Below are 25297 nucleotides of genomic sequence, written 5' to 3'. Positions count from 1 at the left end.
AACAATAAATATAACCCAGCTACCAATCAGACAACTTCTAGCCTAACAATGTTAAGATGTGAGAATTTAAGGTGTCTTTCTTTACAAGATTGAGGACTTAAGTCCCATATAATAAACAAAGCATAGATTTAGAATCAGAAAGGCGTGTGAGTCAGTCGTTAAAAAAAACAACAGTTAAGAACACATGGCATGAATGTAATCGATATGTGTAAATGGGTGATCGAGATTAAAACCATGGTGAATTTCCATACAGGCAACAGATATACATATTCCCAACACTTATCCCTCTTATTATATAACAATAAAAAGCCGAAACAGCCATTTCATTGCAACAAAAACTCAAAAAACAGGGATCCACAAAAAAATCCCACATGAATCTCAGTTTTTTTTAAACAAAATATCAATAAAATTATTCATTTCTTTTCGCAACTATCAGATGTGAGAATTGACGAAGAACATCTAAGCATTCTCCTTGGCGATCTTCTCGGCCTTCGCAATAACCTCGTCGATTCCTCCAACCATGTAAAACGACTGTTCCGGTAAGTCATCATACTTCCCATCCAACACACCCTGCCCAATCATCTCACCCGATAAGCAACATTTTAACGAAATTTTAAATTTAGAGTTAACTGCCAATTTCGTCCCTGTGGTTTGTCCAATTATGATAATCCAAGCCAAATATCAAATTTGTACCATTTCCGTCCCTGACACTCTTGAAACATGCCAGTTCCGTCTAAAAAACTAACGGCTGTTAAAACCCGTTGTTTAACGAATAGGAAAAACAACGTTTTCTTTTTTATTTACCTTTTTTCTTAGAAAAGGTGGGATTTTAATAGGGTTTTAAAAATAGGAAAATGGGAAATGACGTTTTTACCCTTCGTTAAACAGCAGCTTTTAACAACTGTTAGTTTTTTTGGACAAAACTGACATGTTTCAAGAATGTGAAGAACGAAAATGGTACAAATTTAAAAGTTGGCCTGGACTGGCATAATTGGACAAACAACCGGATGAAAATGGCAGTTAACTCTTAAATTTATAAGAAACCGAGTAGATAAAAATATAATATATAAACTGACCTGGAAACTGCCAATGCTTTCCTTGAGTTCGACATATTTACCGGGAGCACCCGTGAAAACTTCAGCGACATGGAAGGGCTGACTCAAAAACCTCTGGATTTTACGGGCTCGAGCGACAGTCAACTTGTCGTCTTCACTAAGCTCATCCATTCCAAGAATAGCAATAATATCTTGAAGATTCTTGTAGTTCTGAAGAACTTTCTGTACACCACGAGCTGTATTGTAATGGTCTTCTCCCAAAATGTGCGGGGAAAGCATACGCGACGTGGAATCAAGTGGGTCCACAGCAGGGTAGATACCAAGTTCGGAGATCTGCATATTGAAAAATTCACTATGAGCTAGAGCTGCAAACAAACCAAACGTTCAGCGAACAGTTCTTGAACTGTTCGGCGGGAAGTTCGTTTCTGTTCGTTCGTTAATTGAACAAACAAGCAAAAAATCTCGTTTGTTTTAGTTAAGCGAACGAGAACGAACATGTTCATTTCCTTAATAAACGAACACGAATATAGAATCTCGTTCGGTAAGTGTTCATGAATAGTTCATTAACACATATATTTCTTGATAAACGAAAAACGAACAAGGTTTTGTTCGTGTTCGTTTGCAGCCTATGAGCCAAACAGACATGTTCCAAATAACTAAAGCAGCTAAACCGACCCATATACTATAAGACGTATGACCCAGACGAGCTGGACATAATCGGAAGGAGATGAATGACCTGTCTAGAAAGCACAGTTGTGGCGTCCAAGTGAGCAAAAGTTGTGGCAGGAGCGGGATCCGTTAAATCATCAGCGGGCACATAAATGGCTTGAACAGATGTAATAGAACCCTTTTTGGTTGTTGTGATACGTTCTTGAAGACCTCCAAGATCTGTAGCCAAAGTCGGTTGGTAACCGACGGCAGATGGAATACGACCGAGTAAAGCAGACACCTCAGAGTTAGCCTGCAGATTAAGATACTAATTAGCGCTTAATCTCATGCACGTTAAGAAGCAGACTTGTATAGAATCAAACCTACCTGGGTGAAACGGAAAATGTTATCAATGAAAAGAAGCACGTCTTGTCCTTCAGCGTCTCTAAAGTGTTCAGCCACAGTTAATCCGGTGAGCCCAACACGTGCACGAGCACCTGGGGGTTCATTCATTTGCCCGTATACAAGAGCACACTTGCTCTCGCTCTATAAACGTAAAAAGTATCGAATTACTAAAACTAGAAGATGTAAAGCTCTTAAACGAGAATAATAATGGCTCCGATAAACAAACCTGCTTGTCACCTAGCTTGATGACACCACTTTCCATCATTTCCCGGTACAAATCGTTACCTTCTCGGGTACGTTCTCCAACACCAGCAAAGACAGAGAAACCACCTAAAAAAACACAAGGGATTCATAAACGTATAATGATGTAAATCAAATCGAAATGTGGTGAATGTATGACAGCTTCTACAAACCATGGGCTTTGGCAACATTGTTAATAAGTTCCATGATAAGTACGGTTTTTCCGACACCAGCACCACCAAACAAACCGATCTTCCCTCCCCTTTGATATGGAGCTAAAAGATCGACAACCTATAACAACCAAAAAAGTGATTGTATAATATTGAATATACTTTGTTATTTTCGTCTACGTATAAGCAGATTGCAAAGAAGAGATTAAATTCCACATCTAAAAGCATACCTTAATTCCAGTGACAAGGATTTGTTGTTCTGTTGCTTGCTCAACGAAAGCTGGGGCTTCTCTATGGATTGGCAAATAGTGATCGGTTTCTATCAAAAAGAACCAAAAACGTCAGATAAGTTCCAAGTAAACAAAATTAGCCAAATTACTCGACGGCAAACAGAAAACTTACTAATTTCGCCTCTATGATCAATAGGCTCTCCAATAACATTAATGATACGACCAAGGGTTGCTCTACCAACGGGCACCTACCATAAAAAGATCAAAATCAGGTCCACAAACATTTGCACATTACAACAAATTTCAATAAGCAACAATCATGCCTATAAAACCTAAAGCTAAACTACAACAATACATTTCTTTTATTAATCAATGTGCCAAAGACAAATCATTCTGTACAGGCAGTGCAGCAAACAAAAAAAAATAACGCTTAATATAAACACATTAACTTTGAAGGTGACCATCAAAATTAGAGATGAGATCCGTGTGTTACGGATACAAAAAACGAGTAAAAACATCAACCAAATACTATTATCAAAAATTCAGTACCAATAATGCAAAATTACCAAGAAATACCGAAACAAATAAAAACCATAAAAACGAATACAACTACAGATACTAGACTAAAAAAACACTTATCTCTAATCTGAACAATACAGACCAAATTCTAAAAAACAAACTAATTCAAAATCAAAAATCTTAACCATAAAACAGCAAGCTACAACTACAAACAACAACTAGATCTTAAACATCTAATCAAATCAATATCAAAACCTCACTCCTCATCTCATAAATCAATCTAAACGTTTCCAGATCCAGAAAAAACACTTACAGTGATCGGAGAACCAGTATTAAGCACACGTTGACCACGCACAAGACCTTCGGTTCCATCCATAGCAATCGTCCTCACCATATTCTCCCCCAAATGTTGCGCCACTTCCAAAACTAACCTAATCGAGTTATCCAAAACCTCAAGCGCCGTAAGGATCGGCGGCAATCCTTCACTAAATCTCACATCAACAACAGCACCGATAACCTGACACACTTGTCCAATCGAGCCGGCGCCGGTGAACTCATCGGTGATTTTTCCGACGCTAGATCCTTCGCCGGAGGTTGCAGCGGCCGATTTCGGAGGAGCTGCGGCGGCGGAGGTGGAGTAGGTTGTTGTACGGTTGAGAAAGTGGTTGGTGGAAGTGTGGGCGTGAGATACGGCGCGTGCGGATCTGGTTGAGTGAGTGAAGTGAGATCTGGATGGTGATCGGTGGAGAGATGAGCGGAGGAGGGTGGCGGCGAGCCGCCGTGAAGCCATCGCCGGGGAAGTTGGTAGAGAGAGAGAGAGCTAGGGTTTGAAAATGATGAGAACGAAGTCGTCTCTCAGGAGGAGAAAGGGAGTGGAGGGTTGTGCTTTTTAATATAGCGTTGAATTGAATGTAAATGGAACTTTTTTTTTCTCTTTTGTAAAATGTAAAGTGAATTTCAAATAAAAGTTAGGCTAAATTGCACTTTTCGTCCTTTATGTTTCAGGGTTTCTGCAGGCGCTGTCCTTTAACTTTAAAAATTACACTCTATGTCCTTTATGTTTGCAACCTATAACGGGCGGTGTCCTTTCTCATAAACCCAGTTAACTTTTTATGTTAAAACCCCTTGTCTCTCTCAACTTCAAACATGAGGGACCTTTTATGTAAAAAAGTGAAACATTCAAAAACAAAACAAAAGCGTCAGCCGCCATCTTCTACGTTTATCCGGCATTTTCGCCGGATTCCGGCAACTCCGCAGATCAACTTAGTGCTGAATCAAATTAGATCAAATGAGTGCAAAATCAAACTTGACCTGGTCAAATTAGCTAACTTGGATGTAAAATTCAAATTAGAAACTTGTGCTATATTAAAACTAAATTAAAATGGTGTGAGTCAAGCCAATGAATGCATAAACCATCTGATATATGATTATTCAAGAGTAGACATGAACCCAAGTACCGTGTCTCGATGAAAACATCCCTTGGACATCACAAACAAAAAATCAAAGTCATGAAAAGAAAAACCGTTTCAAACACCATGACTAAAACTAAAAAAATATTAGTCAACCTCCTCCATCTTGCTCTCGCATCAACTTCAGCATCTTCAAGAGCAGGCACGCCAGCATCCTCATCCGCGTCCTCATCAATGCTCAACCCAAGTTTCAACATCCTGTGAATCCTGTTGCCAAACGTGTTGGGCTCATCAAGGCTGAACCCAGATGTCATCAATGCGGCCTCAAACAGCAACAGCACAAGATCCTTAACAGACTCCTTCCACCCCTGTTTCAAATCATCAAAACCCAACAAAAAATTCATCAAAATCACTCAAATCATCCAAACCTCTTGAACCCCTACTATCCTTCTCCTTCACCGAGTCAACTGTCTCCGTTCGACCTAAATTTCCTAACAAATCATCAAAATCATCCCTCCGTTGTAACGTCTTCGACAACAGCTCCACGTCATTACAGCCGCTTCCGCCACCACCGCCTGAGCTGAACTCCATCTCCGCCGTCCCCTGCCGCCCTCGGATTCGAACAAAACTCACAAATGTTACTTCAACCGGTAGCTTGATCGATGAAAGTGTAACGCCCTGTGTTTTGTACTTTCTATTTATAGCTTGTCTTACTCGTGTTGCTAATTTTGGAAGCTTTGTATCATTGTACTCGTTCCTTCTAGTACTCGTTGTAAACTCGAGATTTTGATCATGAATGAAAACTTGCATTTCCTTGTTACATACTATACATACACCATAATACGATTAATCATGAGATCATTTGATACTTCTTTGTGATACTTACAAACATATGTTGAACTTGTAAATATGTGACATATACTTGTTACTTACAAACATGTTACATACTTGTACATTACACTTTTTGCCTAGTTAAATCATGTTTTATTTCATATTTCACCTTGTTACAAGTTAGGGGAAACATTGTTGCATATTATTACACAACTTAACTAATAAAATTATTCATTATAATGTTTTAAAAAAATAAAAAACTAAAGAAACATGGCAGCCCAAATTCAGCAAAATTCAGCCCCATATAGTTGGATTTTGTGGGCTAGTTTCAAGGTGTAACCCCTTCTAAACACTTCCAAAGCCCAACCCATTGAAACCCTAATCCTTCCCCCTATAAATACCACTTATAACCAGCCTCCCTACCACTTTTGCAACACTAAAAACTCTCAAAACATCCTCCAAACCGTAGCTGAAAGCAAAGGTTCGAGTAGATTGACACCCCTTCACGAAAATGAGCATAACTCACTCAATTCTTATCCGATTCACTCGATTCTTTTTCCTACTTGCTTGTATAATCATGGGGTTCGATTCCTAGACTTCTCCTTGGAGAAATCAGACCTGGAAATGCCCCGAAATAGTCCATAAACTTTCTGTTTGTTTTTATGTTCATCAAAAACTTGTTTAAATCTATGCAACTTGTGTCCAACACATCTCATACCTATGTCCTAATGCTTACAACTTATCCCATGGTTGGTTAAGCTTAAAAACAAGGTTGAGACATCTAAATCAGAGGTTAAAACCTCATAAACTTTCTGTTTTTAATTAGGGTTTTACCCACAAGTAATGTTCAAGTGTGAAACTTGTTGAATGTGTGATGGTTGGATTAGCTTGGGCTATCCTTCATAAGAATCCACTCATTACTTGATGTTTTTCTATAGATTAGTTGTTGTTAATACCTTGATACTTGTATGTTCATGACCCTCCTTGTTGTTTATAACAACAAGTGTAGTGGTGAACAATAGAGGTGCCTAAATGGAAGCTTGTTCTTCCTACCTCATGTATGTATTCTATGACACAAAGAGGTACCTAAATGGAGACATTAATCTCCTACCTCATGCTTGAATCATAAGACTTGTAAACTATATAATATCTAAGTTATTCTATATGTATACATCTAAGTAACTAAGACTTGATGATGACTTAATAGTTATTTGTTAAGTGGACGTTACATCATCTATGACCATGCCCTTGTTACGACTCTAATGGATCTTAGAATCCATGAAATCATACCAACTCTTTTGAGTTTCAATAGTGTCAAGAACAAGAGTTATGCGTACAAGATGATTATTTTCACCTATGTTACTTTCTATATATTAAAAACTCCGAATCTATAATCTTCCGTTATACGCCAAACTCACACACCTACGTTTCCTTGTGTAGAAGGACAAGGTGCTCCGAACTAATTCATCTACAAACTTGCTCTCGGAATTTCAAGTCACCACTTGTAAACCGTGAGTATACTCGTATTTCCCCCTTTTTACTTTTACCACTTTTGGGGTGTAACATGTTTACCTATTAACTTACACATGAACACTTTGTTAAACACATGAACGTTCCTATAACATGCTTGTATACGTGATGACTTGATACTTTAAACTTGGGTTATTCTTATGTGTTGAACTTATCATTAACTTCGTACGAGCCAAACCTTGACATATGTAGCGCTATAGGATTAACGACCCGCCCGTAAACTTGAGGTTATGTCTTGAGCATATTGCGTTTTCTTGGTTTGATATGTTAGACACATGCCATATTTAAGGTTTATCTTGAATCATATGCTTGCCATGAGGAATTGATCACACTTTTTAACTTATGCTATGTACGTACCAAACTTGTATACTCGCCTTTGCTTTTGCATTGAATTGTATTTTTAAACATGTTACAGGTTGATGATGATCAAATGAAAACGGATAGCAAAGATGCCTAAATACTCACTTAGACGTTTAGGTTTAAAGTGTTGTATCAATTTTGTTTATGTTATGTTGAACAATGTTGTTATTTGCTTTTCTTGTAATGTTTTGACATTTATTTTGGAAATGAAATTTGGATTATTAAATTATTGTCACAAATAGCGTTATGATGTCTCGAGCAATCTTCACACTTCGTCTCATCCCGATGTTTCCGCCATTGGTTGGGGTGTGACAGATTGGTATCAGAGCCATAACTATAGGGAATTAGGAAAATTGCCATGCTTTTGCCCTAGTCTATAGTTTTAGGAACTTTGTCTCTTATTTGTTGTTTAAAACATTTGTGCTCTATCTTACATGCTTCCTAGCTACACTTCTTGTTAATAAAGTTATGTGCCTTTCCTAAGGCAAACACAAATACACTTATGCTATATTTTTATATATTCTTGATACATTATCGAGACGAATTTACCAAAATAGGCGTGAAACCCACAATTTGGTAAACGACTCTCACTCTACCTTTAATCTATTTTTGCACGAAATTTCACCATTAAGCTAGGAGTGACATCCACAACTTAATGGTAATTTCCATTTCAACTCTAGTGGACCCTTGCCAAAGTGTCAAAATTTTATTTTGGCCGACAAGTACCAACCACATTTAGGGTACGAAATCGTCAAGTTAGGGGTGAAACCCGCATCTTGTCGATTAAGTCCCATTCCTTGATTTTTTTTATTCTCGCCAAAGTCCCGAATGTTCCAATCATTTAGAGATGTGTAGTAACCGGAAGGGTAAGATACCGTTAATCGCTTCTCGACGAGAGTATCTTACTTATAGGCCAAAGCACAATATCTCTAAATCGAAAGGACTTTCGACCCACTTTGGAATTGTCGACGTCATCACTGGTACGTTTCTCATTAACCATGTCTATGCTTCATGCCTATTTGATACTGGTGCCGATAAAAGTTTTGTGTCGTTAGAATTCGAGTCTTTGCTCAAGTGTAAACGCTCTAAGTTGCCAAAATCTTTCGCTGTCGAAGTTGCTAATGGTAAAACCGTCAAAGTCAATTCTGTTCTCTCCAATTGTTCACTAATCCTTAACGATCATACGTTCTCAATCGATCTCATACCTATGCAAATGGGTAGTTTCGACGTCATAGTAGGTATGGACTGGCTTAGGCGAGTTCGTGCTGAAGTTGTCTGTTCTGAGAAGTTTATTCGCTTGCCTCTTCCAAATGGTGATTCTCTACACGTCTATGGTGAAAAGCCTTCTCAAGGCCTTAAGCTTATGTCATGCATCAAGGCAAACAAGTGCTTACGCAAGGGTACCTTCGCCTTTCTCGCCCACATCGTGGAAAAGAAGGATAAAGGCCCAAGCATAAGTGACGTTCCTGTTGTACGTGACTTTCCGGATGTATTTCCCGAAGACCTTCCTGGTCCTCCTCCTGCTCGTTCTGTCGATTTTCGCATCGATTTAGTGCCTGGCGCTACGCCTGTCGCTAAGTCCCCCTATCGTTTAGCACCCTCTGAGATGCAAGAGCTCTCGAGTCAACTTCAAGAGCTTCTTAACAAAGGCTTCATACGCCCTAGTACTTCTCCTTGGGGCGCTCCCGTTTTATTCGTCAAGAAGAAAGATGGGTCCTTTCGTATGTGTATTGACTATCGTGAGCTCAACAAGCTTACTATCAAGAATCGATACCCTCTTCCTCGCATTGATGACCTCTTCGATCAATTGCAAGGCGCAACCTGCTTTTCAAAGATCGATCTTCGTTCTGGGTATCATCAACTTCGAGTACTCGAAGAAGATGTGCCTAAAACCGCCTTTCGTACGCGTTATGGTCATTATGAGTTCGTGGTCATGCCCTTTGGTTTGACCAACGCACCTGCTGTCTTTATGGACTTAATGAACCGCGTGTGCAAAGCATACTTGGACCGTTTTGTGATCGTCTTCATCGACGATATCCTCATCTATTCCAAGACGCAAGCAGAGCATGAGCAACACTTGCGCCTTATTCTTGAACTCCTTCGTACTGAACACCTATATGCCAAATTCTCCAAGTGTGAATTTTGGTTACAAGAAGTTCAATTCCTTGGTCACACTGTCAACAAACTTGGTATTCACGTTGATCCCGCAAAAATCGAAGCTGTGAAAAATTGGGTCGCACCTAAATCTCCGTCCGAAATCCGTTCATTTCTTGGTCTTGCTGGTTACTACCGTCGTTTTATCTCCAACTTTTCGAAAATCGCTGTTCCTTTGACCTCCTTGACTCAAAAAGAGAGACCTTTTGTTTGGGGTCCCGAACAAGAAGAGTCTTTTCAAACGCTCAAGGACATGCTTTGCAATGCTCCTATCCTAACGCTTCCTGATGGTAACGATGATTTTGTCGTGTATTGCGACGCTTCAAACCTTGGTCTTGGTTGTGTCCTTATGCAACGTGACAAAGTTATCGCTTACGCATCGAGGCAACTCAAAATTCATGAGAAAAACTATACTACTCACGACCTTGAACTTGGTGCGGTCGTTTTTGCATTGAAGATTTGGCGACACTACCTTTATGGTACTAAATGTGTAGTCTTCACCGACCATAAGAGCCTTCAACACATCTTCAATCAAAAAGAACTAAACATGCGTCAACGTCGTTGGGTGGAATTGTTAAACGACTATGACTGCGAAATCAAATACCACCCGGGTAAGGCGAATGTAGTAGCCGACGCCCTGAGTCGTAAAACTCACGTCCAAAGTATCCGTTGTTTCCAACTCGTCCACGATCTTCAAAATCGCATACGTAACGCCCAGTATACATCCGTTAATGAGGGTAACCTCTACAACGAAATGCAATGTGGTGCTGAGAATAGTCTTGTGTCCAAACCCGATGGTATTCTATACTATCTCAATCGCATCTGGATTCCCAATCGTGACGATCTTCGCAATTTCCTGATGAAGGAGGCCCATAACACGAAATATTCTATTCACCCTGGTGCCGATAAGATGTACCATGATATGCGTACTTCCTATTGGTGGCCTGGAATGAAGAAGGATATAGCCACCTTCGTTTCTAAATGTCTTACGTGTTCCAAAGTAAAAGCCGAACATCAACGTCCCTCTGGCTTGCTCGAACAACCAATAATTCCCGTTTGGAAGTGGGAGAGCATTGCCATGGATTTCATCACTAAGCTTCCTCGCACTACAGCTGGTCATGACAGCATATGGGTCGTCGTTGACCGATTGACCAAATCAGCTCACTTCCTCCCCATTCGTGAAGACTTCAAAGTCGAGAAATTGGCTAAGGTCTACATGAAGGAAATCATCTGTCGTCATGGGACGCCCATTGATATCATTTCTGATCGTGATGCTCGTTTTACGTCTCGTCTTTGGGAAACTTTTCAATCTGCTATGGGTACTAAGCTTAACCTTAGCACCGCCTTCCATCCTCAGACTGACGGTCAAACCGAGCGTACTATCCAAACCTTAGAGGATATGCTTCGTTCATGCGTAATAGATTTTGGTGGCAACTGGGATTCATACTTGCCCTTGGCTGAATTCTCGTACAATAACAGCTATCACACGAGTATCCAAATGGCTCCTTTCGAAGCATTGTATGGTCGCAAGTGCCGTTCGCCTATTTCTTGGCACGAGATTGGTCAAGCCCAAATCACCGGTCCCGAGCTTATACAAGAGGCTACGGACAAGATTTTACAGGTTCGAGACAACTTATTGAAAGCCAGGAACCGACAGAAGAGTTACGCTGACAAAGGACGCAAACCTATGGAATTCGAGACAGGTGACAACGTGCTTCTCAAGGTATCCCCTTGGAAAGGCGTGGTTCGATTTGGCAAGAAAGGGAAACTCGCACCTCGCTACGTTGGTCCTTTCAAGATTCTCGAAAGGATTGGCAAGGTTGCGTATAGACTGGACCTGCCTGAAGGACTCAGCAATGTACACCCTGTCTTCCATGTGTCCAACTTAAAGAAATGCCTAGCTGACGAAGGACTCCACGTTCCTCTCGAAGACTTGCAAGTCAACGAAACACTTCACTTTGTAGAAAAACCGGTCGAAATCATGGACCAAGGAACCAAGCAATTGAGGCGCAGTCGAATTCCTATTGTCAAAGTTCGATGGGAAGGAAAACGTGGCGCTGAATTTACTTGGGAGCTCGAAAGCGAAATGAAATCGAAATATCCTCATCTTTTCCCTGAGTCTTCCTAAATTTCGGGACGAAATTTCCTAAAGGAGGGGAGACTGTAACGCCCTGTGTTTTGTACTTTCTATTTATAGCTTGTCTTACTCGTGTTGCTAATTTTGGAAGCTTTGTATCATTGTACTCGTTCCTTCTAGTACTCGTTGTAAACTCGAGATTTTGATCATGAATGAAAACTTGCATTTCCTTGTTACATACTATACATACACCATAATACGATTAATCATGAGATCATTTGATACTTCTTTGTGATACTTACAAACATATGTTGAACTTGTAAATATGTGACATATACTTGTTACTTACAAACATGTTACATACTTGTACATTACACTTTTTGCCTAGTTAAATCATGTTTTATTTCATATTTCACCTTGTTACAAGTTAGGGGAAACATTGTTGCATATTATTACACAACTTAACTAATAAAATTATTCATTATAATGTTTTAAAAAAATAAAAAACTAAAGAAACATGGCAGCCCAAATTCAGCAAAATTCAGCCCCATATAGTTGGGTTTTGTGGGCTAGTTTCAAGGTGTAACCCCTTCTAAACACTTCCAAAGCCCAACCCATTGAAACCCTAATCCTTCCCCCTATAAATACCACTTATAACCAGCCTCCCTACCACTTTTGCAACACTAAAAACTCTCAAAACATCCTCCAAACCGTAGCTGAAAGCAAAGGTTCGAGTAGATTGACACCCCTTCACGAAAATGAGCATAACTCACTCAATTCTTATCCGATTCACTCGATTCTTTTTCCTACTTGCTTGTATAATCATGGGGTTCGATTCCTAGACTTCTCCTTGGAGAAATCAGACCTGGAAATGCCCCGAAATAGTCCATAAACTTTCTGTTTGTTTTTATGTTCATCAAAAACTTGTTTAAATCTATGCAACTTGTGTCCAACACATCTCATACCTATGTCCTAATGCTTACAACTTATCCCATGGTTGGTTAAGCTTAAAAACAAGGTTGAGACATCTAAATCAGAGGTTAAAACCTCATAAACTTTCTGTTTTTAATTAGGGTTTTACCCACAAGTAATGTTCAAGTGTGAAACTTGTTGAATGTGTGATGGTTGGATTAGCTTGGGCTATCCTTCATAAGAATCCACTCATTACTTGATGTTTTGCTATAGATTAGTTGTTGTTAATACCTTGATACTTGTATGTTCATGACCCTCCTTGTTGTTTATAACAACAAGTGTAGTGGTGAACAATAGAGGTGCCTAAATGGAAGCTTGTTCTTCCTACCTCATGTATGTATTCTATGACACAAAGAGGTACCTAAATGGAGACATTAATCTCCTACCTCATGCTTGAATCATAAGACTTGTAAACTATATAATATCTAAGTTATTCTATATGTATACATCTAAGTAACTAAGACTTGATGATGACTTAATAGTTATTTGTTAAGTGGACGTTACATCATCTATGACCATGCCCTTGTTACGACTCTAATGGATCTTAGAATCCATGAAATCATACCAACTCTTTTGAGTTTCAATAGTGTCAAGAACAAGAGTTATGCGTACAAGATGATTATTTTCACCTATGTTACTTTCTATATATTAAAAACTCCGAATCTATAATCTTCCGTTATACGCCAAACTCACACACCTACGTTTCCTTGTGTAGAAGGACAAGGTGCTCCGAACTAATTCATCTACAAACTTGCTCTCGGAATTTCAAGTCACCACTTGTAAACCGTGAGTATACTCGTATTTCCCCCTTTTTACTTTTACCACTTTTGGGGTGTAACATGTTTACCTATTAACTTACACATGAACACTTTGTTAAACACATGAACGTTCCTATAACATGCTTGTATACGTGATGACTTGATACTTTAAACTTGGGTTATTCTTATGTGTTGAACTTATCATTAACTTCGTACGAGCCAAACCTTGACATATGTAGCGCTATAGGATTAACGACCCGCCCGTAAACTTGAGGTTATGTCTTGAGCATATTGCGTTTTCTTGGTTTGATATGTTAGACACATGCCATATTTAAGGTTTATCTTGAATCATATGCTTGCCATGAGGAATTGATCACACTTTTTAACTTATGCTATGTACGTACCAAACTTGTATACTCGCCTTTGCTTTTGCATTGAATTGTATTTTTAAACATGTTACAGGTTGATGATGATCAAATGAAAACGGATAGCAAAGATGCCTAAATACTCACTTAGACGTTTAGGTTTAAAGTGTTGTATCAATTTTGTTTATGTTATGTTGAACAATGTTGTTATTTGCTTTTCTTGTAATGTTTTGACATTTATTTTGGAAATGAAATTTGGATTATTAAATTATTGTCACAAATAGCGTTATGATGTCTCGAGCAATCTTCACACTTCGTCTCATCCCGATGTTTCCGCCATTGGTTGGGGTGTGACAGAAAGTGTGTGAAACGGATTCAATTAGGTGGATGATTCGTTGTTACATGATGAATTGGGATGCTTGATTGCAGACCTGGAGTTGTTTGTGCGAGAATTTGAAGTGAATTTGGGGAATTAGGGTTTTAGAATTGCCTGAGTCTGCTTTTGTTATAAGTAAAAATTACACATATGGTCCCTGTTGTTAATGAGTTTTATAAAGAGAGGTTTTAACATAAAAAGTTAACTGGGTTCATGAGAAAGGACACCGCCCGTTATAGGTTGCAAACATAAAGGACATAGAGTGTAATTTTTAAAGTTAAAGGACAGCGCCTGTAGAAACCCTGAAACATAAAGGACGAAAAGTGCAATTTAGCCTAAAAGTTAAATATAATCTTAAAAAAAAGAGTTAAATGTTCGGTTGGTACTTATGTTTTGTAAACTAGGTGTAGGACCCGTGTAATCACACGGGTAGGTTTAGTAATGATCGAACTTAAATACTAAAAAACAGATTATAATATATCATTTAAATTTTGGTAGCCATGTGTAATGGAGTGATATGTGCACTATTTTACTTTTCTATACAACATAACTAAATGATAAAACTTTATCAACCTATTCCAGTTATCGTCGGTGAAACTTTTGTTTTAGCTCTACTTTATTAGCAACAAGCTTTAGTATATGTTACTTTTCTATACAACATAACTAAATGATAAAAATTTACAAAAAGCAAAAAAAAGAAGAATTGATCAACCTATTCCAGTTATCGTCATGATAACATAATGTACCTGGTCATCAGTGTCATCAACATTGAAAACCAACTAATAATTTTTCGTGAGTTTAATATGTAATTCAACTTCAAAAAGAAAAAAAAAAACTATATAGTAAAGAAGTAGAATTGGCTATACAGAATCTGTATCTTCCTCATTCCTGCACAGTTGAAGATCAAGGAGAATCACATCACCATCAGATCTGATCTGTGCCTGCAGATTGATTCACTTCAAGCCTTTCTATCACCATTCTCTTGATACCTTCTTTTACAAGTTCATCACCAGCCATAAGTTCCTTCAAGGTTTCAGTATCCATCTGCTTTTGTCTTTTTCTTTGATAAATAGCAGCACCTGCTGGATCAATGCTTCTCTTGATTTGTAACTTTGGTGGTCTTTTTGAACCTTCAGTTTTAGGATAGTCAGGTTTTTGTGGAACATTTGGATCTTTCTTCCTTACTTCCTCCAACATTTTGTAAGTGGCCCTTACCCTATCTTCTCTCCACTTTGACACTGAATTCTTTGACCCATAGTCAGCTGCTATCAGCTCCTCTTTCATTCTCTTTAGCTCTAAAGCCTTGTCAGGTACATTCTTTTTGAATTTTTTCCAGTCAGGAGGAGTGTGTTTAACCTTATTTTTAAGCATCTCTTGGATCCTGGCTACTTCACTTTCAAGCTCAGGAATGGTCCAATCTTTGTACATATGCTTCTCTCCCTTATACTTCTTGTGAGCCATGATATTCTCAACATAGTCTTTTCTCAAAGATTCATCTACTCTTTCTGATAATTTTTGACAAACATTCTTTGCAAATTGTTCCAGGGAACTGACTTGAGTAAGCAAAAATTGGTAGTGCCTTTAAAATTCTTTGTCAGTCTTCCCTGTTGATTCTCTTTTAGCAATATCCTCTGCTTGTTTGGCCTTTAATTTTAAATATTTATCAATATTATTAGGCCTAGGATATCCTTCAACAGATGGAAAACTCCTTTTTGCAGGATCATCCTCATAGTAGAAGGATTTGATCTCTTCTCTGACAGCAATAAGTTCTAGAGGAAATTGAACACCTGCAGGAGCAATATCAGTGATTGGCTTTTGTATCTGTATTGAAGAGAGAGGTACAGGGTTTGGTAAAGTGACAAGTGGTAGAGGTTGTGAAGATGTTGGTGAAGGTGAAGGCTCATCATCAATCAAAATTAACCTTCTCCTTTTAGGTTGAGGAGAGAGTAATGATGTTTTGGGTGGATCAGTGGTTGTGTTTGAAGTGAGAAGTGTTTGACTAACAGTTGTTGAAACAACAGGTGTTTCAACCACTGTTGTCATTACAACTTCTGATGTGTCAGTAGAAGTCTTCTACACAGTGGCAGGTGGTGATTTGATGGTTGGTGATGTGGTTGTAGTGGTGGTGGATGATTTAGTCAAATCAGGTGTTTGAGTGGTGTGTATTGAAGTAGCAGTTGTTGTGATTGAGGTGGTGGTTGTTGGTTTAACAACTGCTGAAACCACTGAGGTACCAACAGTTGTTGATACAACAGGAGTTACAACAGTTGTTTGGGTGGAAGATTGAGGTGTCATTACAACTACTGATGTGTCAGTAGAAGTCTTCTGCACAGTGGCAGGTGATGATTTGATGGTTGATGATGTGGTTGAAGTGGTGGTGGATGATTTAGTGAGATCAGGTGTTTGAGTGGTGTATGTTGAAGTAGCAGTTATTGTCATTGAGGTGGTGGTTGTTGGTTTAACAACTGCTGAAACCACTGAGGTATCAACAGTTGTTGATACAACAGCTGTTTGGGTGGAAGATTGATGTTGAGGGCTTTTAGATGGTGGTTTTGGAGTATGCTTTGTGAGTATGGATGGTGTGGATTTGGGTTCCCTCACTTTTCTAGTGGGATTTTTTCTTTTTGGGTCAGGATTTTTAACATCCTTTGGCTCAGAACAACCCTGTGCATCCAGCTCCATGTAAGCTCTCTTCTCCTCATTCCACCTTGATTTATCCTTTGCCTCTCTATCCCTTTTTACACTTGCTTTTGCTTCAGCAAGTGCATTTGTGGTAATATCAATCTTTTTGCTCCCATCTGGCAAGGGAATGTCTTTAGTCATACAATCTTTTTGTGGCTCAATGTATAGACCATCTTCAATCCCTTTCTTCTTCCACATGTTGATCTTCTCCCATATTTTGGCATTATCTGGTGGTGGATTATCAAGGAAGAGAACAGTGGGAGGTGCTTTGCCAGTGGTGTTCAAGATATGGCCCTTTGTGGCCTTGATGTCAGCTTGGGTGTCTTTAAATCTGGAGTCCATCATGTTCCTCAGCTTTTGGACATCTATGTCAAGCTGCTGATCAGTCAACTGTCTTTGTTGTTGGAGCAGAGGTTGAAATAAGTTCCATAACTCATTTGCAGCAAGTGCAGGTTGTGCAGGTGCTTGAGCTGGAACAACAGTGGGTGGTACCTTTTGAATTTCCAACAGCTGTTGCATCATATTTTTTAGTTCAGCAACAGATGTGTCAAGTGTGTCAATTCTGTCCATCAGTTCTTGGTATTTTAAACCATCACCCAACTTAGTGGGATCATCTGATTTCCTACCAACAGTGGTTGTATCAGTAACAGACTTAGGGAATATGTCACACTGGGGACTTCTTTCTTCATTTGTGGACACCTTGAACAACTCACCAGTTGTTAAAGTAAACACACCAGTGGTTGCCTTGGTTGTCTCTGAAGAAATTGCCTTCAGGGGAGTCTTATTTATGGAACAACTGACCCAATGTAGACCAATGGGTCCAACATTAGTAGTTGTTGCTCCACTTAAACTACTGACAGGAATTACTGATAATTCCTGCAGTGTAACCTCCTCAGTTGTTGCCGGGCTAGCAGAGGTATGAACATCAGACCCAGTCACTTGTGGGAGTATACTCTCAGTGATAGGTGGTTGAGAGGAACTGGTTTGTGTCTGAGCTATAGCAACTGCATGCAACAAAGGTAATATTGATTGTGGTAATATGACGGGTGAAGGAATAGGTGTAGAAAGAGACATGTCCTTCAGATCAGGGCTGGGGAAGATGGAGCCGATTGGATCCAGAACTTCATAATCTTGGGTCCCTGTGTTTACAACTGAATCCTTTTGTGAGGATGTCGGAGGAGTTTGAGGCAATGGTGGAGATCTTTCTTCCATCTGTTGTGAGGAAGAAGCAGCAGTGGTTATTGGTGACTTTTGTTTTGTCACTGGCAATTGCTCTGGGATCTCATCTTCCAGAGTTGCCGTTTTACTGGGTTTGGGTGGCTTTTTGGATGATTTCTTTTTGGTCTTTTTGGTAATGGCAGGTGTGGGTTTCATTGTAGTGGTTGTGCTACTATGATCACCTGGAGCAGTGGGCTCAGCAGCAGATACCTGAGGAGCAGTGGTAACTGCTAAATTCTGCTCAGGCACCTCTGCTTGTGTTTTGCAAGGTGCTGACATTCTAGTGAAAGTTGCAGCTGTTAAACTTTTAATTTGAAAAGATTCACCTTGTTGGTATACATGAACATCATCCTTTGCAAATTTCTTTGTAAAGTAATAACTTAAAAACCTTGGAAATAATAGAAAAGATTTTGTTAAAACATTTTTGGCCAAATCATCAAAGATTTCATGGGAATAATTAAAATCTTCATTTTGTAAAATAGCAAACCCCAGGGATTGAATCTTTAATGGTATCTCATTGAAGGCAGTTGTTTTATTTGAAACACACATTAACAGGGTATGAAATAAAAATCTTGATGCAAGAGGGAAATAACCTTCTTCTAACGTATCCCTCTTTATTTGTTCAGCATACCCCCTTTCAAGGAAATCAGTTTTTAACTCATTTTTGGAAAAAGAAGTTTTACCTTGCTGATCATTGAGTTCAAAGACTTCCGAGATGGAGTGTGGTGTGATTTTAACTGGTTTACCCATTAAGGAGGAATTAATGGCTATGATGTCTTCTCCTTGTTTGTCAAGAGTGGCATTTTCCCAATATTCTCTCTGGGTTTTCTGGTAAATCAGAGCATCTGATGTTAACAAAGTTTTGTACTTTGATGCAGTCATGGTATCAATGATGGAATCGAAAACATCGGTGCTGCCTGGTTTGTAAGAATACCCAGATAATTGTGAGGGGATTTGTATGGGATTTCGATGGGTGTAGTAGCCTTTTGAGAGGCCTTTTTAGATGATTTCGAAGAGGATGTTGCAGATGGCTTTGATTTCGTCATTTTGATGAAGAAAATCGAAGAATGAATTTGAGATAAGAAGATGGAAACTGCTTTGAGAACAATTTTTTTGTGAATTCGAATCGACAGTAAAACCCCTGTTTGGGGTTTTTGATCAGGGTTTTATAGGGAAAAAGGTAATTGCTGACGTCGCAACGGTTACAAAGATCTGACGGATAAGAACTGACCATATGCCAACCTCTGATGAAATGAAGGATAATGGAAGACAGTTGTTGTTAAGGAAACCACCGATGGATGAATATCAGTGGGTTACAAATGAAAATGAGGACAGTGGGTAACTTTAACTATCAGTGGATAGTTGTATCAGTGGTTTAAAGCACTGAAGTTTGGTAACAGTGGAAAACAATGAAAATGATGGAACAGAGGTTGACTTTCAACAGTGGATAGCTACAAACCAACAGATGTTTTAACCAATCAGTGGTTACGACAGACTTTGATTTTCTCAATATGCAGCAGCAACATAGTCTTCTTCAAAACAGTGGTTGTGGAAACATCTGCTGTTTGTGCTTAGTTTGATGAGTATAAATCTTGACAACCATACTCCAACATATACAATGTTTTTGAGGGTCCACTTTTGCCCAAAAGATTCTCATCCTTTGGGCAGTGTGCAAGTTTTCAAACTTGTTTTCCCTGAACTGTTGAAGCTCCTCTTATATGACACTACCCAACTTTCTGTCTTTTAGTGGATTTGAAGTTTAATTTGATCAGCAACTGTTGGTATATCAGTGGATGAGCTTTAACATCTGTTTTGTGCATCTGCTGCTCAGATGTCGTCATGATTGTGTTTTTTGTAATAGATGAATTGATTGTTAAATTGATTGTGTTTTTTGTAATAGATGAACAATGAATGAATATGATTCAATGATTTATGCAGCGGAAATGAACACAAACTTTATAAACACAATCAAGGAGGAAAATAGACAAACCAAACCACTGAGGCATCTCAGATGACGTCACCATGAAAGCGACATCTAACAACCTAACAACCTGTAAACATTGTTCTTATACAAACCCTGCTAATCCTAACCACTGATTCTATACAATACAAGTAAAACACTGAACTACTGTTTTCTTCTTTCAACAGTGCTTTCCTCAAAGTTGATCAGTCTTTGAGTGGACAGTCTTTTAGCATCAGTAGATTTAACCAGCAGTGTTTCCTTCTTCAGGGCTGTATCAGCAGTTTAAAGGGCAGCAGCAGTTGTATGTGGACAGTGGATGGAGGGTATTAGATGTTATAAGTACTTTCAAGGGGAAAGCCTGTTGTAAACTACTGCTCATTGTTACTCCACTGTTGTGACCCAGTTTTGGCTTTCATTATCTGTTCCTCTGGTAGGGTTCAATTCCAACAATCTCCCCTGGAACAGATAATGCCAAAACTCTTCATTATTTTGGATCTTTATTCTCTCATCAGAAGTTCCCTAGCTTGTCTTTTAAATTCTGCTTCAGAATCTTTGGAACTTGAGTCATCCTCATCCCTGCACAATGAAAGTTCAAGGAGATCTTGTAGATCTTCAACACCAAGGGTCAGTGCTTGTTTCCTTGATATGTACTTCATTTCACCATTGGATCTGATCAGGGTCAATACATGGGTCTTTTGATCAGACACCCATATTAGTATTTTTGAACCCAATGGGTTTCTTGGGAGAGGTTTATTTACTGATGAGTTGGGAGATTTTGGCCTTGTAAAGATTTGTAAAGCAGTATCCTGAGCTTTTGATAGCTCAAAATACTTAGCTTCCTTTTCCTTTTCTTCTGCAACAGTCAGTTGTTTACTTTTTTCTTGGTCAATCACAGTGACAGAGGTATCTATAGAGGTGATCAGTGATTCAGAAGTTTTGATCTGCTGCTTTGGCTTTTTGTAGTCAGGCTTGTTTGGAGTGTCAGAAACTGTCATCCTCCTTTTCTTAAGCCTTTCATAAACCTCATTTGTTTGCTGCTTAGTCCATTTTGCTATGGCATTGGCAGTATCCACCTTTGCATCCACCAGCTCCTGCTTCTTTCTTTTGTACTCAGATGTAAGCTCAGCTATTAGCTTTTTGTGTTTGTTCCAGTTTGGAGCTATCCTCTTCTTGCTTGGATCATTTTTAATTCTTTCAATTCTGTTTGCCTCATGCTTTAATGCAACTATTGGCCATTCTTCGAATTGTTTTTCTTCAGCTATATAGAATTTTTCTTTCATGACGTATGCAACATATTCTTTTCTCATTTCTTTTCGTAGATCTGCTTCAGGTGGTAAGTTTGACATTTCTTTGCTCAGGTCTCGTGCATAGTCTTCCATCTGTTTGACTTTGGTGAGGAAGAATTCCATTCTTTCAGAAATGGCTACATCACCTTGATCTTTGCATTCAAGTTTGGCTCTTATCTTAGCCTGCTTTGCCTTGAGCTCGAAATATTCATCCATATTTTTTGGGACTATGAAGCCTATGAGAGAAGGAAATCTTCTTTTCAAAGGGTCATCCATAGTGTAGAATTGTCTCATCTCATTTTTTATAGCTTCCAGTTCCAGTGGATATTTTGCAGCATTAGGATCATATTTGTCATCAGTTGCCTGAGTTGTTTTTCTTTTTCTAGTGTAACTTTTTTCTAGTGAAGGAGTGCTTTTGGGTGATTTATTAATTGAAGTAAAGATGGCTTGAAGTGAAGTGAGGGCAGTGGTGGATTGTGGCTGACTGACAGTTGTTGAAACAACTGATGTTTCAACTACTGTTGTCATTACAACAGATGTTGTAACATCTGATGTCTTCTGCTTTTTCACAGGAGGTGATGGTGGTGATGTGACATTGATGAGAGCAGTGGTGGATGACTGGCAAACAGCTGTTGAAACAACAGGTGTTTCAACCTCTGTTGTCATTACAACTACTGATGTGTCAGTACATATCTTCTGCTTTTGAGCAGGGGTTGATTTGATGGCTGGTGATGTAGTTGAAGTGATGACTTTTGGTGGTGAGGTGATTTTAGGTGAAGGTAGAGCAGTGGTTGTAGTGTGTGTTATAGTGGTGTGTGTTGAAGAGATGGCAGCTGTTTGGCTAGCAATTTTTGAAATCTGCTTTTCTTTTTCTGGTTCATCATAAAGGCCATCTTCTATTCCCTTCTTCCTCAACTGCTTGATTTTCTCCCCCTTTTTGCCATTATCTGGAAGGGGGTTATCAATGATTAGTATAGTGGGAGTAGCTTTGCCAGTGGTGTTCTGGATGCTGGCCTTTATAGCCTTGATGTCTGCTTGAGTATCTTTGAACCTTGACTCCACCATGTTTGTCAGCATTTGTACATGTATTGCATGTTGCTGATCAGCCATTTGTTTTTGTTTTTCAAGCAGGGGGTGGAAAACACTCCATAGCTCATTTGCCACAGGTATAAGTTGTGCAGGTGCTTGAGCTGGAACAGCAGTAGATTGTGCTTTTTGAGCTTTTAACAGTTGTTGCACCATATCCTTTATTTCAGCAACTGTTGTTTCAAGATTTTCAACTCTGGCCGTCAATTCCTGATATTTTAAATCATCACCAACTTTAATGGGATCATCTGATTTCCAACCAGCAGTGGTTATATCAATGTGTGACTTTGGAACTGAGTCCCAGAAATCATTCATTGATGCCCCTTGTTCTTGGTTCTGGGGTCTTCTTCCTTCAACACTTGATAGCCCTTCAATGTTGCCAGTAGTTTTAACATACCCACTGGTGGTTATCAGAGGTGCTATATGTAAGTCTCGTAAACCGGATCTTTTAATGATATCAAACAACCCTATTGATTGTGCGGAATCCAATCAATGGGTGATTCAAGAAATCAAAACGAAAAGAACAAGAACACCAAAATAACCTTTAAACTTGCACACGATTCTATTACTTGAACAAGCAAAATCGTCTGGTACAAGCTCACCACCAATCGCCTCTCTCTCTAACTCTAGAGGAATTTTGTAACTCTCAAGATCCAACCCTAAAACAAGTTAGAAACTTGTTTATATACATAGACAAGCCCACTTCCCTACATGGGCTCCCCTTGGGCTTGCTTGGCCCACATGGCCTAAAGCTTGGCCCAAGTGACCTATAAAGATCCAAAACCTAATATAACTAACCCGGTTCGTAACCATATCCCGTTGTGTTAATTTGATGCATCAGTCTCACACTTTAGGGCCTAACAATCTCCCCCTAGACTGATGCCATCAAATTGTCTTCATAACATGAATTCTGGAACGTCTTCAACGTCGTCTATGGTTATCGCTATGCTGCAGATGTTGTGGAAGTTTTTGACTTCGGAACTCTCAGCACTGGGTCTCTTTCTTCAGATCTTGTGGTTAGCTTCATATCAGGATCACGATCAGCATTTGCTTGAAAATCTTGTCAAAAAGAATGTGAGAGGAGGATTCTCAACTGCTCTTTTCTTCTTCAATCTTTGTCTTTCAAGCAGGTTCATGGGTACTTCTTTAAATGTACTTTCACTGTCAGACGGCGTTTCGTATCCGGTTCTTCTGACTCAGGTACACCTTGTTGTTGAGCTGCTCCAAGCTTCTTCAGCAACTAACAGCATCTCAGTCTTCATCAACCCATGTTCTTGATTGAAATCAAATTCTGCACATGCTCACAAACTTATAAGCAAACATTTCTTATGCAACAGGGAGATTACCATATGAACACTAGGTACATCCAAGTACTTGTACTCGGATTTCACAATTCAAACTCTTTCAAATTTTTATGATCAGTCAAATCTTCAAGGACAGTTATAATTTTTAATTTTAAGAAAAACAATTAAAAACTCTATTTTTGGATTTTTGGTTTTATAGAAAAACAAGACACTATTTTTGTATTTTTGTATTTTTCTAATTTTTTAATTTTTTAAGAACTAAAAACAAATAAAAAACTCAAAATATAAACAACTACCATAATGTACAATTACAATTGCAATGGGATCAAAATTCGTTCGCAGGCAAACTAAGGAACACTTTTCAGTACGAGCCTAATCAAACTGGTCTATGCGATTGCCAATATGTTTGTCCACTTAAACTTTAACGCTCAACTTTCAATTTTTCAACTTCGTGATATGCTTAAGGTAATATTATACTATTATACCCGTGTGTCCCATTCCAAGGCATACCCCCACGATCAAGGTAAGCACAACGATTCATCGTAACAGGTGAGTATACTGATGTCATCCTTTAAGATATCCTGACTGTGTCTAGATCTGCATATAATCCGTTTTATCATGTTTTGATTTCTTAACAATGAACACCCAAATAAATACTAATCAAATCCTGGAAATATAAACAACACACTCTATCATGCAAGTATCTTCCCTACCACATATTTCACAAGTCCAATCCAGATTTCTGAAATCTTAACTGGAAATAGATTGAGAAGAGAACATAATAGATCTTTTGTAGAGATGGTATAATATACAGATCAAATGAGTTTTTCTCAATTTGATATAGGTTTCTTGGGGTTTCTTTTGGGCACTTGAGGGCCTCTTTCGGGCGTTTAGATCTACAGCGCGACAACGTACAACTAGGTCAGCATGTATCTGGATGCAGCAGAAGCTGTCATTGCCTAGCACCTCCAGGTCAGCATATATCTGGATGCAGCAGAGGAGGTACACGACTTTTTTCAGAGAAGATTTCAGAATCAGATCAAAATTGTGTGTATCGGGACAACATACAGACATTCAAATAGAAATGAGCTAATTCCAAGTGACTTTCTTTCCTGGGGTCATGTACAATTTTAGTTTTGAATAGAAGGACAACCAAGATATCCCCGGATGATTCAACAATATAAAGACCCGAAACCTCAGATGTTGGCTATCTATCAACGCAAGATTTAAGACCATAAAATCATACGCCGTTGGTATGTTACCCACATAGTACATAGTTCGTTATGTTTATATCACAGACCATAAAATCATACGCCGTTGGTATGTTACCCACATAGTACATAGTTCGTTATGTTTATATCACTTAGTATCTTTTATCATTTTGAGCGTCAAGCCTATCGACATATCGCAGTAGATCCTAGTCTTTTCAGCTATGGCACCTTACATGTGTTAGTCAAACCCTTTAACACGAACATTTATTTCACTTCCCATATCATGCAATTTATCTTTTTGGCTTTTTCATTTTTCTAATGTTTTTGTATTTTTCTCATTTTCTCCCCCTAAAACGAACTATGTACTATGTGGGTAACATACCAACGGCGTATGATTTTATATCACAGACCATAAAATCATACGCCGTTGGTATGTTACCCACATAGT

The 25297-nt window shown here is 38.8% G+C and overlaps 1 protein-coding gene across 1 annotated transcript; it reads right to left on the bottom strand.

Annotated features, from left to right (window-relative positions):
* Positions 1-205: 205 nt before the first annotated feature.
* LOC110910210 (ATP synthase subunit beta, mitochondrial) lies at positions 206-4176 on the bottom strand. Its single transcript, XM_022154911.2, has 9 exons — positions 3581-4176; positions 2921-2996; positions 2749-2837; positions 2522-2639; positions 2335-2438; positions 2091-2249; positions 1792-2016; positions 1077-1388; positions 206-570 (listed from the first exon to the last, which is right to left on the bottom strand). The coding sequence occupies exons 1-9, from the start codon at positions 4055-4057 to the stop codon at positions 460-462; spliced, it is 1671 nt and encodes a 556-aa protein (XP_022010603.1). The 5' UTR covers positions 4058-4176; the 3' UTR covers positions 206-459.
* Positions 4177-25297: the final 21121 nt, after the last annotated feature.

Source organism: Helianthus annuus, chromosome 12 (assembly GCF_002127325.2).
Source record: "Helianthus annuus cultivar XRQ/B chromosome 12, HanXRQr2.0-SUNRISE, whole genome shotgun sequence".
In the NCBI taxonomy this organism is placed as follows: domain Eukaryota; kingdom Viridiplantae; phylum Streptophyta; class Magnoliopsida; order Asterales; family Asteraceae; genus Helianthus; species Helianthus annuus.
The sequence above is the reverse complement of the archived record's forward strand: the minus strand, read 5'-3'. Positions and strand labels throughout refer to the sequence as shown.